At 34.4% G+C, this 13,787-nt stretch overlaps 1 protein-coding gene across 1 annotated transcript; it reads right to left on the bottom strand.

Moving 5' to 3' along the window:
* Positions 1-6,156: 6,156 nt before the first annotated feature.
* LOC146918366 (Late embryogenesis abundant (LEA) hydroxyproline-rich glycoprotein family) lies at positions 6,157-11,252 on the bottom strand. Its single transcript, XM_085720013.1, has 3 exons — positions 10,587-11,252; positions 7,038-7,109; positions 6,157-6,515 (listed from the first exon to the last, which is right to left on the bottom strand). Exons 1-3 carry the CDS (start codon positions 11,196-11,198, stop codon positions 6,372-6,374), a joined length of 828 nt encoding a protein of 275 aa, XP_085576139.1. The 5' UTR covers positions 11,199-11,252; the 3' UTR covers positions 6,157-6,371.
* Positions 11,253-13,787: the final 2,535 nt, after the last annotated feature.

Consider the following 13,787-nt stretch of genomic DNA (forward strand, 5'->3'; position numbering starts at 1 on the left):
GCTGTATCATAACCCCATCGCGAAACCAAAAACCAAATTGTTCTGAAAAAATTACATTGCAAAAACAGATGATTGATGTCACCATTAGAACTGCAACCACCCACACATGACTACTTATGATTTTGAAGAAGACCCCACAAAAGTTTATGAGAAGTAGGAGCCTGATTATGAAGAAGACGCCAAACAAATATCTTTTTAAGATATACCAATATGGGTTGTCATTGTTTGTTCCATATCGTTTATTTAGTTTATATCTTTTAAAGTTATACTAGTTTTGTTTTTTTATAAGGAAATATTTTGTAACCAAAATCTCGCTTCGATAATGCTTCTACTGGAACGAATTTTTTTATTAGTAAGTGTATGTTATTATACTTTCTGTTTCATTTAAAGTAGTATTTAGAATAGGGAAATGCTAACCGGTGCCTCGGGGCACTGGTTAAAGTTATGAAAAAGGAAATTATATAGTAGTTAATGCATTGAAATTGTGTAATTAATTTATAATAAAGTCAAAAACAGTTTCCTTTTATGGCAATAATTCCCTTTTATGATATGCTTAACCAGTGCCCCGGGGGCACAGGTTAGCAGGACCCTTTAGAATATATGAGCTACTATTTCGTTATTATTTTCTTTACAAGGATGTCATTGTTGTTGTGTGCAATTGTGAGTTATATGTCCCACATCGGATAGAAAAGTGGAGGTTGAACACTTTATAAGTGAGAGGATCCATAAACCCATTGCCTTAAGATTTTGGGTAAGAGTGTGGTGTCTCTCTCGCATATACGGTTGCTCTGCCTGGATGTGGATGGCCCCCCTTGTGACCCAATAATAGTGGTATCAGAGTTGTGGTTTGACGAAGGGTTTGACCGGCTCCTTGTGTCGAAAGTCCTACTGTCCAAGGGTGTTCAGGTGGCGGGTTCCGTTGTGTGCGGAGACAACGACGGTACAAGTCCAAGGGTGTTCAGGTGGCGGGTTCCGTTGTGTGCGGAAACAACGACGGTACAAGTATACATGTGTGTGGATGAAAGAGCTTCCGCTTGAGGGGCGAGCATGATGAATTTTGATGGACTCACACTTGAGGAGGAGATTGTTGTGTGCGGAGACAACGGTGGTACAAGTATACATGTGTTAGTGGTATCAGAGTTGTGGTTTATACATGTGTGTGGATGAAAGAGCTTCCGCTTGAGGGGCGAGCATGATGAATTTTGATGGACTCACACTTGAGGAGGAGATTGTTGTGTGCGGAGACAACGGTGGTACAAGTATACATGTGTTAGTGGTATCAGAGTTGTGGTTTGACGAAGGGTTTGACCGGCTCCTTGTGTCGAAAGTCCTACTGTCCAAGGGTGTTCAGGTGGCGGGTTCCGTTGTGTGCGGAGACAACGACGGTACAAGTCCAAGGGTGTTCAGGTGGCGGGGGTGGGTTCCGTTGTGTGCGGAAACAACGACGGTACAAGTATACATGTGTGTGGATGAAAGAGCTTCCGCTTGAGGGGTGAGCATGATGAATTTTGATGGACTCACACTTGAGGAGGAGATTGTTGTGTGCGGAGACAACGGTGGTACAAGTATACATGTGTGTGGATGAAAGAGCTTCCGCTTGAGGGGTGAGCATGATGAATTTTGATGGACTCACACTTGAGAGGAAGTTTTTGTGTGCAAGTGTGAGTTATACGTCCCACATCAAATAGAAAAGTGGAGGTTGAGCACTTTATAAGTGAGAGGATCAATAAACTCATTGCCTTAAGGTTTTGGGTAAGAGTGTGGTGTCTCTCTCGCTTATACGGTTGCTCTGCCTGAATGTGGATGGTCCGCCTGGCTCCCCTTGTGACCCAACAATAGTTTGTTAAATGGTGTTTGTCACTTTCTCCACGTTTAAAAAATGTTACATCATTATAAACCTCTTTTGATTGATTTTTGTATAAAAAAAAAAAAAAAAAACCACTTTTGATTTGATAATTATGTTTTTTTTAATATTTTTGTTACTCACTTGTATTTTCAAAGTCAAATATTTTCTTAGAAGGGATTTCTTGGATGTCGGTATTGGCCACAATCCAATCTATACTTGGAGGAGCATATGGAGTTCCCAACCTTGTTAAATTGGGTTATAGATAGAAGATTGGAGATGGCTCCCAAATAAATGTTTGGTCCTCACCTTGGATTTGTTCTCTCCTTTCTCTAAGACTGCTATCTTATCTGCTCTGCCTCTGCATATGGATAATTTAATGGTGTGTGATTTAATGAATTTTAATCCGCGCTTTTGGAACAATATTCTTATCATAAACATTTTCCCACCTCAGAGGCTTCAGCTATTTGCGGATTGCCACTTCATGTGTGTAGGCTGATTGATACCCAAAATTTGCACCACTCTATTGACATAAATTATACCATTAAAACAGCCTATCGATTGTGCCTGCCTTTGGCAATCGAAATTGTTCCTTCGTTCACCTCTGCTGTGAGTAATTGGAATATTATTTGGAAGCCGCAAGTTCCTCCTAGAATGTGGTCTTTCTTCTGGCGCCTAGCTCATAACTACCTCTCTACCCGTACTCGTTTAATTAAGAAGGGTTTCCTTATCGATGATACATGTGAACGTTGTGAATTGTTGGCCGAATTTCATATTCACTTTCTTTGTATGCCTAAAAGCTATGAACTGTTGAGAGTTAGTTTAGCTTGACATTATTATGAATGACTTATTGCGCACTGCTAACGTCTTTACTACTTTTTTATTTGATTTTTCCAACAGGATCCAAACCTAGAAACAAGTGACGACATCGATGATCCTCTGGAGCTTGTGTAAAAATCGAAACACAAAGTTATTAGCGTGCATCGATACTACACCATCTTCCATTGTTAAGCACGCACCTAATTCTCTCCATGAATGGCGATGTAGACCGTGCACTCTTCAATAATAATTCTATCACAGGTTTTGGCATTTGCTTCATAGACTCCTCAGGGACACTGTTAGTGGCGGAGCCAGGATTATTATAAAGTCTGGGCAAAAAAAATTGCAACACATTTATAGGGGTTTACATAAGAAATTGCAAGCAAATAATCAAAAAATCTAAAAAAATTGCCCAATTTATAGGGGTTTATATAAGAAATTCATAGGGATTTATATAAGAAATTGCAAAATATTTGGGCCGGAGCCCGAGCAACTGCTCAGGCTCGCCGGACCTTAGAACCGCTCTTGAACATTGTTGAATTGTTTATCAAAGTATTCTCTTGACAATTCTACTCATCCAAAAGCCGAGGCCCTTGGCTTGTTTGAGGCTATAAATTTTGTTGTTGGTCAAGGCATGGTATGTGTTATTTTTTAGTTAGATTGTAAGTTAGTTGTTGAAACTATTAACTCTAACTCTACTCCTCAAAATGAGTTCAAAGATATCATATCTTGATGTAACGATTTATTGTCACACAATAACTATAAGGTGTGAGTGGTTCTCCTCGAGGTCTCAGGTTCGATTATCTCCGGGATCAATTTAAGTGGGCTAATTTAACTTCTTAAAAAAAAATATTATAAGGTGTGTTATGTCAGGAGGTAAGCAAATAAGCTAGCTCTTAACATAGCTAGAGCTTTCTTATCTCACCCTAGCCCCTATGTTTTTTATGACCTTCCTTCCTATTTGTACCCGTTTATTATAATGAAATGAATTAATCTTGCATTTGCTAAAAAAAAATTATTATTTTATGTCTAATTTTTAATTAATTTATAGTAAATAAAACTAGTTTTCATAATTAAATAACAAAAAAAATTAACTAATAATTAGGCAACTTAGAACAAACTTAATAATTAATTAATAATTAGGCAACTTAGAGCAAATTTAAAATTGATCTATAATTACTAATTATGTGAGAAAATCACGCCTCCCTATAGAACATGACCTTGAAGTAAAAAGGTTGCAAATAGCAATGCAAAGCACAAATCTTTCCAAGGGAATATATTCAAAAGCCTTTTTTGGCAAACACAATACCTTTACTTATCCATCACCTTTTCCCCTTTTATTCCTCTACAAATTCATATCACCGAAGATTCTTTTCTTTTTGAACTCATTACTCATTAAAGTAAGGAACATTATAAATATGAAGTAAAGGGCAAGAAGAAATGGAAAGGAGAAAGAAAAATCAATGTGTCACCCAAAAATTCCTTTTGTGAGCCAAGAAGGTTTAATTGTACATACAAGATGGCTTGTACTTCAAAGGTCAAATGGGGAAGAACATGAACCAAGACGTGTTCATCATGGTGATGGTGATAGTGGCAGCTCCGGTGAGAGTGGTTCTGTGAAGCGATGTGTGTGCTCGCCGTCTCAGCATCCAGGGTCATTCCGGTGTCGCCAACATCATGGTGAGTATGTTTGGCGTGGTAGAACAATTAAGTAGCTGATGTTTAATGATTCTATGAGATGTATCTAATCATAGTCGTGTAGAAATTAAGGTCATGTAAATAAGCATGCTTTCACGCCCAAAAAAAAGTATATAAATATAAGCATGCATATTGAAATAATTAAATATATATGTAAAAAAAAATGTCTTTGCTTCAAGGATTCTTGTTACAGAATTTGAAGATCAAAAGATTGTCATAGTTGAGTTATGTAACTAAGTAAAGTTTTCTTTGTTTCTCCTGTGGTAATTAAGCAACTCCATCATAAATAGGATTTGGATTTGAAAGAAAGAAAAAAACTACCACAATTTTCAGTTATTTTTCTTTTAATAACAGAAATGTTGCATGTTTGATGATTTTATCTTTCTCTCTAAGGACACTTTTTGAAGGAGGAAAAAAATAATATGAAGAAAATATTTGCATCTGGAAAGAAATTAATGAGTGGTATAGACAGATGTATAGTACCATGGCCATCAACTTTGTTGCTTTGATTGTAGTTATCTACCCTATATATATTTTTTTTTTTTTGTACTAACCCTCCGGTTCCGAGAAGGGGCTCTGATAATCCAAATTTCAGTCGTGAGCTAAGTATGTCTGGCCAAAAATTATTCCACTTAGAAATCAAATTCGGATCATAATCTTTGTGTTATAATCCTCACACAAATAATTTTTGTACTTGAGTTTTTCTGGAATTCCATAATCTAGCATTCATAAACACATAAATTTTGAGTTTTTAAAATTTTATATTTTGTCTCAGATAGAACGTTGTCATAGATTAGAAATCAATACAAAGGTTGGCAACAAATCAAAAAATTGGCAATGGCCAGGATAACTCAAGTGAAAATATTGATATGTCCAAGGCTACAGGAAGCAACCACCTTAAAAATATGCTTAAAATGTATCTCTTCAAGTTAATCTTTTTTTCATTGTAGTGTTTGTAGAAGACAATGTTATTATCAATCTTGAATTACTCAGTTTATGTTTGGATTTACCTACACTGCAATGTATGCAAGTTAAAAACAAAAGCATACCCTAAAACTAATTTGATCACTGACGTTATTTGGGAATAATGAAAAGAGAAGGCATTTATATGATTCTCTATGCCTGATTAAACAATCAAAAGCACTCAATCTTTAAGGCACGATAAAAGAATATAAGGATTTTACACTTTAATTTCATTCCCTTATATCTTTGGTATATGCATGTTCCATCACCAACAAATTCTTCCAGAACTTTTAGCTTTTTATGTCATTGCTAGAACCCACTGAGAACAGAATATTTGTTACAACTGGGAGTGGTGCCAAAATTTGATGTTAGAAGCAAACCATCAACCAAACATTGACAATGATGCTCCACCAAGAAATTGAAATTCAATTCAAAATTTCAATTCCGCAAACTTCAATTTCATTTACTGGTAGGACCCTCCATCATAATGAACATCATATACATGTCACTGGAAGCTCCTTCCATGCATTCACTTGTTCATTTTCATGTTGAAAGTAGTGAATTATAATCAATCCATTTCTGAGATCTTTATTCTAGACTAAAATTAAAAATCCTTGGCATACCAACAAAACAAAAAGTATAAAAAAATATAATGCAATAACAGATCAAAGTGGCTCAGTGATTTTGCAGAAGCCATAAATTATAGCTTTTGTAAAATCACTCATGTTTTGAGGGACACTACCAAACTTTCTGTGAAAATAGCATACCATTTAAAAGGAGATTTAAAAATATATCAACAGGAAAACCGTAATTTTATTTCCCATTCGCAACACTAACAGACACCAAAGTACGACTTTCATTAATTTTAATTTTTACTTCGTAGAATCGTTATATACAAGATGCTTGTTGTCTAAGTTCAACCAGAATTTACAATGGTGAGTGATGCATATGCAACTATATAGCACATGAGCACACAAAAAGTATAATGCAATGAGCACAAACCACGACAACTGTATAAACAAAAGGATGCTAAAAAAATTATAACTCATCAAGCCTCGATAGCGCTGATATTAGCATTCCGATCCATCATATCTCCCATCTCGATAGCGCTGATATTAGCATTCCGATCCATCATATCTCCCATCTCGATAGCGCTGATGTTAGCATTTCGATCCATCATATCTCCCAGTGACTGAAGCAAATGTACAAAAATGGATTAGCAAATTCTTTCCGCACCGTATCGAAATACACATTATTAACATCAGCTTAAAAACTTTAAAGTAAGGGAAATAAGCTCATAACTACAATTCAATTAAATATTTCAACTTATGATACAATCTTTAAACATAAAATTAATGAAACAAGCCCATAACTTAAAAACAATCATGGATTTATAAACTTAAAATTAAGGAAACAATCCCATAACTTAAAAGCAATCATGGATTTATAAAGCCTGTAACTTACAAGAATTGCAAATGCATATAGACATAAGGTAGGGTTTCTCTTCAATGTATTTGAGCTAAAACTGATTTATATTCCTATACACTTCAAACTTTTTATAGGGAATTAGGGATCAAATTACGGATAAGATGCTTCAAAAATATGAAATCCTTTTGAGTTTCAAGTCTATTACTATGCAGAATTCCATAGATAAGAAAAATATAGTTCAGACAAATAGCAAACTACATTCAATGAAAGAAACTAAAAATCTCACTTCAGGATAGCAGTTTTGGCGTACAACCGTCTGCTGGTATATATTCACATAAACTTCACACGACACTGTTGCCTGCATTCAGAACAAAACATTCAGTTACATAGGTATTAAATAGATAAAAAGGCACATTTACAAGAGCTTATTTATAGCTTATCTTATATGAAATAATTATGTGTAAAGCCATGTTTCGATAAACAGCTTAATTAAGCGTTTATCATATAAGTGTTTATTCATATTAGTGTTTATGCATAAGTTATTTAACAAAAATAAAATAAAGTCAAACTATTTCCATATAAGCTGAAAATGGCATATATGCCATCAACTGTCCGTGAACTCTTTCAAACAATCTCAAAAGTGTTTATATCGGTAGAAAACCTCAAATAGGTCAACCCAAACAGGCTCAAAATTGCTAGAGCTTATGAAATAGCTTATTACATGTCCATATATTGTTTTTAGCTTACTACAATAAGCTCCTTCAGATGGTTTATAAAAATTAAAAAACATTTATAACTGCTACCAAACAAGTTAACCATTACACTCTTTGCCAACATAAATAACTTATACAAATACAATATCACTTACATCGTAAGTACTCAATTAAGCTAATAACCAAAAACAGCCAAAACCACTCACATCGGTTATGTCAGTAAATGAAAATCCTACATAGAACGAAACACAATTTCCACTAACCACACACAAGTTACATCTTTTTTTATAGAGTTAAATATAGATCAGAGGCACACCATGTCAAGGCAAGGGAAACAACTAACATCAGCAATAACAATGTTGTCAATCGCTATAAAATAAATAATAACATCATAACATAAGCATCCTCAGTGACGGACCCAGAAAATTTGAGTGGTGGGGGCCGTATTAATTTAAATTAATGAATAAATAAATTCAATTTAAGTTTAAAAATATTAGACAAAGTATGTTTTAAAAAATGAAACGAAATAAAAGAAAAATAAAATATGAAATTTTTTAAGTAGTATACTATGTCAATGTCCTATTTTTTACACATGCATCAAATAAGGTGTTGTCATATGAGTTAATGTAAATAAATAAAACACATGAGTTGTCATATTCATTAGTTGATGTGGAACACATCATTAGATTCATATGCAAAATAATTGTACATTAACGAATCATACTAGCTAAACTTATGAAAACATAAATACTCCTTTAGATCCTTTTTATAAAAGATAAATGAGTTGACAAAAATTCATATATTTAGTTTATATTATGAATGAGATATTTCAACTTTTGTTAACTCATTTGTCTCTTATAATAAAGATTAAATGGAGTATTATTTATGGTATATTTTTCTAAACTTATCATTAAAGAAAGACAAAAATAAAGTGGAAAATGGCTGACTTTAATACTTGCATACATTATTACAATACTTATAGTTATATGTCATTGAAGAGTAAAATACCAACACAAAGTCAGGCAAGGAAGAAACATGTATATAGCAGAAAAATAAAATAGAAGTGAGGGCCTTGGCCCACAGTGTGGTCTATGTGGGTCCGTCCCTGAGCATCCTACGTTTCCTTTGTCTCACACAACACAATCTTTTTATAATTATCTCATGTTTGTTTATCACTTGTCTTCTGAACAGTGGAAACAAACACAAAATCAATGAATTCTTCAACTCCAACAGAGTTGAATCCTTATTTTGATTCAATTTAGCTGAGTTTAGTTTCATTCATCTATATCTTTTTCTTTTTTTGCTGTGTCACCACATTGATGACTTTCTGCACTTGTTTTTTAAAATTCTGCTTTTGATCAGAGTTTGTGATTACAAACAAAAATCATGGAAAGGCTATGCTGTTTTAAGTCTTCATACTCTCAGGACTAAATCATCAATATTATTACCTTATAAATTATCTTGGACCACACTGTTTTTTATCTTTAGAAAGGGTCCTTTTTCTTTTGAGTATGTGACTATACCATGTCACAATCTAGAATTTTAATGTATTATTAGTAGTACAGACACAGGATTAGTAATTAAACAAATTTGATTTGTTACAGAATGCTCTAGTTTGGTCTGGATCATCATGTAGATAGCATGGGAAAGCATCTGTTTCTATAAGTACTTAGATGACAATTAACCTAAGCTATGGAGTTCGCATTTTTCCGGCTTGTAATTTTAACTCTACTAGTAGATACATCAAATATAACCTTTTTTTGACCTATTTGACTCAACGACAGACAAAAACACATGTGAGACTATTTAGGAAAGCTTATGGAAACAACTTATGACATGTTAATAAGCTGTTTTCATCTTATTTCTATAAGCTTTTGAGGTTAGTTTACAAAAACAGTTTATAGCTTATATGAAAAAAGTTTTACTTTATTTGATCTTTTGTTAGAAGTAGCTTACACATAAGCACTTACATGATAAGTGTATATGTTATAAGTGCTTAATTAAACTGTTTATCCAAATAGGATCTTTGTTTTGAAATCAAATACTACTAGTTTTCCTTTGCATGTCCCTTAAAACTGGAAGTTTGACATATCTTGTCAAGGCAAGGGAAGCCACTAAAACAGTGCACTAAACAATATCAAAAAATCATGGTGGACTTCTTATAAAAACAACTTATAACTTATACGAAAACAATTTAAACTCAATTCATAACAGATGTCAGCAGAATGGCAAAAACCATCTATGGTAAATCCTAGTTGGTGCAATTGAGTTTAAATTGCAAACCAACCCTTATCCCACTAAGCAGAATCAGCTACATGAATCAAACAACGGCATAATATTCAATAATATTTCATATCTCTATCCAACTCATTAGTCTCTAGAGCATTCTTGATAGTTCCTATAGCTTTTCTATGTCTTCCTCTGTCTCTAGTGATTTGATTGTCATCCACCTCTCCTTACTACAAATCTCTCTACATGCCCAAACCACTGAAACCTAGTTTCTACCTGGTGCAACCCCAACTGCCTCTCCAATATCATCATTTCTCATTCTTTCATGTCTAGTCTTACCACGTAATTCAAACCAACCATAATAATAAAAGAGTACCGCTATATAGTGCTATATAGTATGAATGTCTTATTGAAAGTGGCTATTGATATTGAAAGTTTGATATTGAAAGTTAGATATAACTTTCCGATTCAAAAAAAAGTATGAATGTCTTATCCACGAAACACACGAACCTCTACAAATCATGAGTGCAATGAGAAATACCAAGCGGTTCTTAATGTTTTCATATGCTTACCCCATTTTTCTTAATTTTAATGTTGCATAATTCAGAAACTTAATTGTCTCTCCGAAATTCCAAATACAAATATAATCACTAATTCATAATTTGTAAAACTGCATAACAAGTTAACATTGAAATTGCAGAAGACAACAGAATCAGCTATCCATACGGGCCATATTATAAACTATAATCACAGAATTCGAATATCAAATTACCGAAAAACATAAAAAATAAGAACATATATCTTAAAGTTTAGCATTTATCAAACTCTATACTATATAATATCAAATCAAAACACAAAAATTGAGATGTAAATAACAATAATAGCAACAATACCTTCATAGGAAGAAACCCTAATTTTCCATCAAACTTCGCAACAGTGTCAAAAACAATAACTCCTCTGGCAAGGTCTTCAATGAGATAGAAAGCATCATAAATCACTTCAAACGCATCAATACTCAGCACAACATCGACATAATCCGAACCTCGCGCCCTAATCCTCCCACCATCAACCGACGAAACAGTCCCAATCTCCCGACCACGGTACCCGAGGCTAACATCAAGCGAATCATACGCAACAGAGAAGAAATCCCTATTACGAACCTTGAGTTTCAGGGAGAAAGATAAGTCGAGAATTGGTTTAGGATTTGCTTTGATTGAGATATGGTTGAGCTGAATTCGAGCTAGGCGAAGCTCTGGATCGGATGGGTAGAGGAAGAAAATTGCGGCAGCGAGAAAGAGGAGTACGGCGGCGGTGATAAGGTAGTTGCGGCGGTTGTTGCGACGGTGGATGGGGTAGTATGAGGGAAGGCCAATGACGACGTTTTGAGGAAGGGGGTGTGAATAAGAGTTTTTTTGAGAGGGGTGTGAATAAGAATCGAAATTAGGGTTAGGGTTTGAGGGAAGAGGAGAGTAAGAAACAAACTCGTCCTTCCCTCCTGTTGTCATGTTGTTTTGATGGTGTTGTTTTTGGTGGTCTGTACTATAGCGTCGGACAACGATACGATAATAGAAACAACGATGCGATGCGATGGTATTTAATACGAAAGGGTGAAAAAACGAATTCAACGATACGAAAGGAAATACGGTTAAAATTTATTTTTTGAGAATCGGTGATTCTGTTTAACACGATTTGGCCTTTGTTGAAACTAGAAAAGTAGTATTATCCGTATATGATAATCTTGGTTTTTTACTTTGTTGATTAACTTAACTTAGCCCCATTAACTTAACAGTTAAGTTTTTTTTTTTTTAATGGGAATAAGTTTTTTGTTTTTCTTTTTTATAAAAAAATAAGTTTTTTGTTTTTCTTTAGTAAATATTTTGTAATTATATGACACTGAAAGATCTAACTCAACTATTTTATGGATCGTTCGACCATGAAGATCACACATTATGAAGCTCGGATACAGATACGGGTGCAGATACGATACAGGTACGCTGATACGCGATTTTTTCAAAATTTAGGATACATTAACTAAAAAATTTATACTAAAACTTATATGTATGTAAAATACTTGAAGAAGATAAACATTAATTAAAAGAACTCAACACAAATTTTATCTAATGTTGATTAACTGGATCACCTCTCTCGTTACCTTCATCCACAAGAAGTATAATTTTAAGTGGACATCTCTACTGAATGTTTACAGCATTGTCTCACTTTTTTATTCTTCATCTTCTTGTAGGATACGTATATGTGAAGTATCTTGTAAGTATCATTGTATATCTGCAGAGTATCGTATAAGTATCCATTAAAATATTTTTTAAAATTTAAATAATTAATTCTGATACTTCGTGGGTGCGTATCCGCAAGTATCCGTAGAATATCGATATTCAATATGGGTACGTCTCCGTTTTGGAGTATCCGAGCTTCATAGATCACACATCAAGAAAATCGGAATGGTCAAATAATATGGTCCGGTCTAAAATTGTAAATAAGTTAATTTGAGTTGCTCAATGCTCACGTTGACATAAAGGATAACGCGTTGTGGAGCTTTACCCTTTGTGTCATCCTAAAAAATCATATTGTTTTTTAATCTAGCATCATTGACTTGACGGGTTCATTGAATTTAGGATCAACTAACTATCAGATAAATATCGGGGAATTAGTCATTTTAGTCCCTGAATGGGGAACGATTCGTCAATTTAGTCCCTGAATGCAGATAATATGCAAAACAGTCCCTGCATGGTCAATTTCAGGGACTAAAGTGACTAACGAAGTCTACATTCAGGGACTAAATTGACTAACGGAGTCTGCATTCAGGGACTAAATTGACTAACAAAGTCTACATTCAGGGACTATTTTGCAATTTATCTGCATTCAGGGACTAAATTGACGAATCGTTCCCCATTCAGGGACTAAAGTGACTAATTCCCCGATAAATATCACATCATTTCTAGCATCAAGGAACACATTCTAATTAGATAGGCGATATTGCATATCTCATATTTAGGCTCTCTAACAAAGTGAAATACAAATGTAGTGATCTCAAGAGCAAAGATAGAAACTAGCATGAGTGTACCGTCATAAAACAACATTATAAATAGGGGTCTTCCTCCCATGTATGATCACCATGAGTAGCACACTATATCACTTTGTCAATCATAGTGTTTTTTTTAGGTACACCCCATTGTTTGGAGAATGAGCATACTATCAGTCACAAAACGTCTAATAATTGGTTTGGAGAACACACTCACTGCCCGTGAGGTAAATTTTGTTTGTTCATATATGAACACACTTAAAGCTCTAGTAGGATATTTTAAAGAAAAATGCTAAACATCCCGATAAAAACTGTACCGAGAGGTTCCCGAAGGCTATTTCATTTTCTCTCACATGCTGATTTATCCCCTCTCTTCCGTGAATTCCGCACAAGCTTTATTGTGATTGGCTGCTGGTGATTTCGGGATAAGTTCGGGACGTTTTCTTTCGCGTTAAATAGCACAGCTGTATTTTAAAATAGACGGAGAAGAGTGGAATGGAGGACAATGAAATAAATATTTCATTTCATTGGATGTGTATTTCATAGGCGAAATAAAATTATAAAGCTGTATTTTTGCTATGATGGAAACCGGAATTCTCATATTTGAATTGACTTTCACTTTAGTTGTTGTTGGAGGTATAAATGTGGGTTGCCTTGGATTTCTCAATAGAACTCGTTCTTTTGGTTCATGTTATAGGATAGTATAGGAACCGAATTGAGAGGTGCAATGACCGGATTAATAGTTGCAATGATTTTGGAGCAATGTCTTGTGAGATTGTGCGTTTGATTTGGAGATTTATACTATCAAGGCTCGATTTTTGTTTGCTATATGAGGCTAATTTGTTTTCGTTGCAAGGGGCTCACTGAGTTGATCAAATTGTTGTTGTTATTCATATAGTGTAGTGTAATTGGCGTTCATATAGCGTGTAGTTTGTTAGACGGGTGGCATGTAATTGTTCATTTAATCATTAAAACAACTAGAAATCATCATCAAAGGAACACCCAAGAGTACACAAGATTATCCCCTAAGCACCCAAAACACAGCAACTAAAAAGTT

The sequence above is a fragment of the Medicago sativa genome, chromosome 6, assembly GCF_051527215.1.
Source record: "Medicago sativa cultivar Bolivia chromosome 6, Bolivia_mono, whole genome shotgun sequence".
Classification (NCBI taxonomy): domain Eukaryota; kingdom Viridiplantae; phylum Streptophyta; class Magnoliopsida; order Fabales; family Fabaceae; genus Medicago; species Medicago sativa.

Coding starts and splice junctions, on each gene's coding strand:
- LOC146918366 (XM_085720013.1), bottom strand. CDS start 11,198: ATGACAACAGGAGGGAAGGACGAGTTTGTTTCTTACTCTCCTCTTCCC. Junction 7,110..10,586: donor TAGGGTTTCTTCCTATGAAG/GTATTGTTGCTA, acceptor TTCTGAATGCAG/GCAACAGTGTCGTGTGAAGT. Junction 6,516..7,037: donor GCCAAAACTGCTATCCTGAA/GTGAGATTTTTA, acceptor CATTTGCTTCAG/TCACTGGGAGATATGATGGA.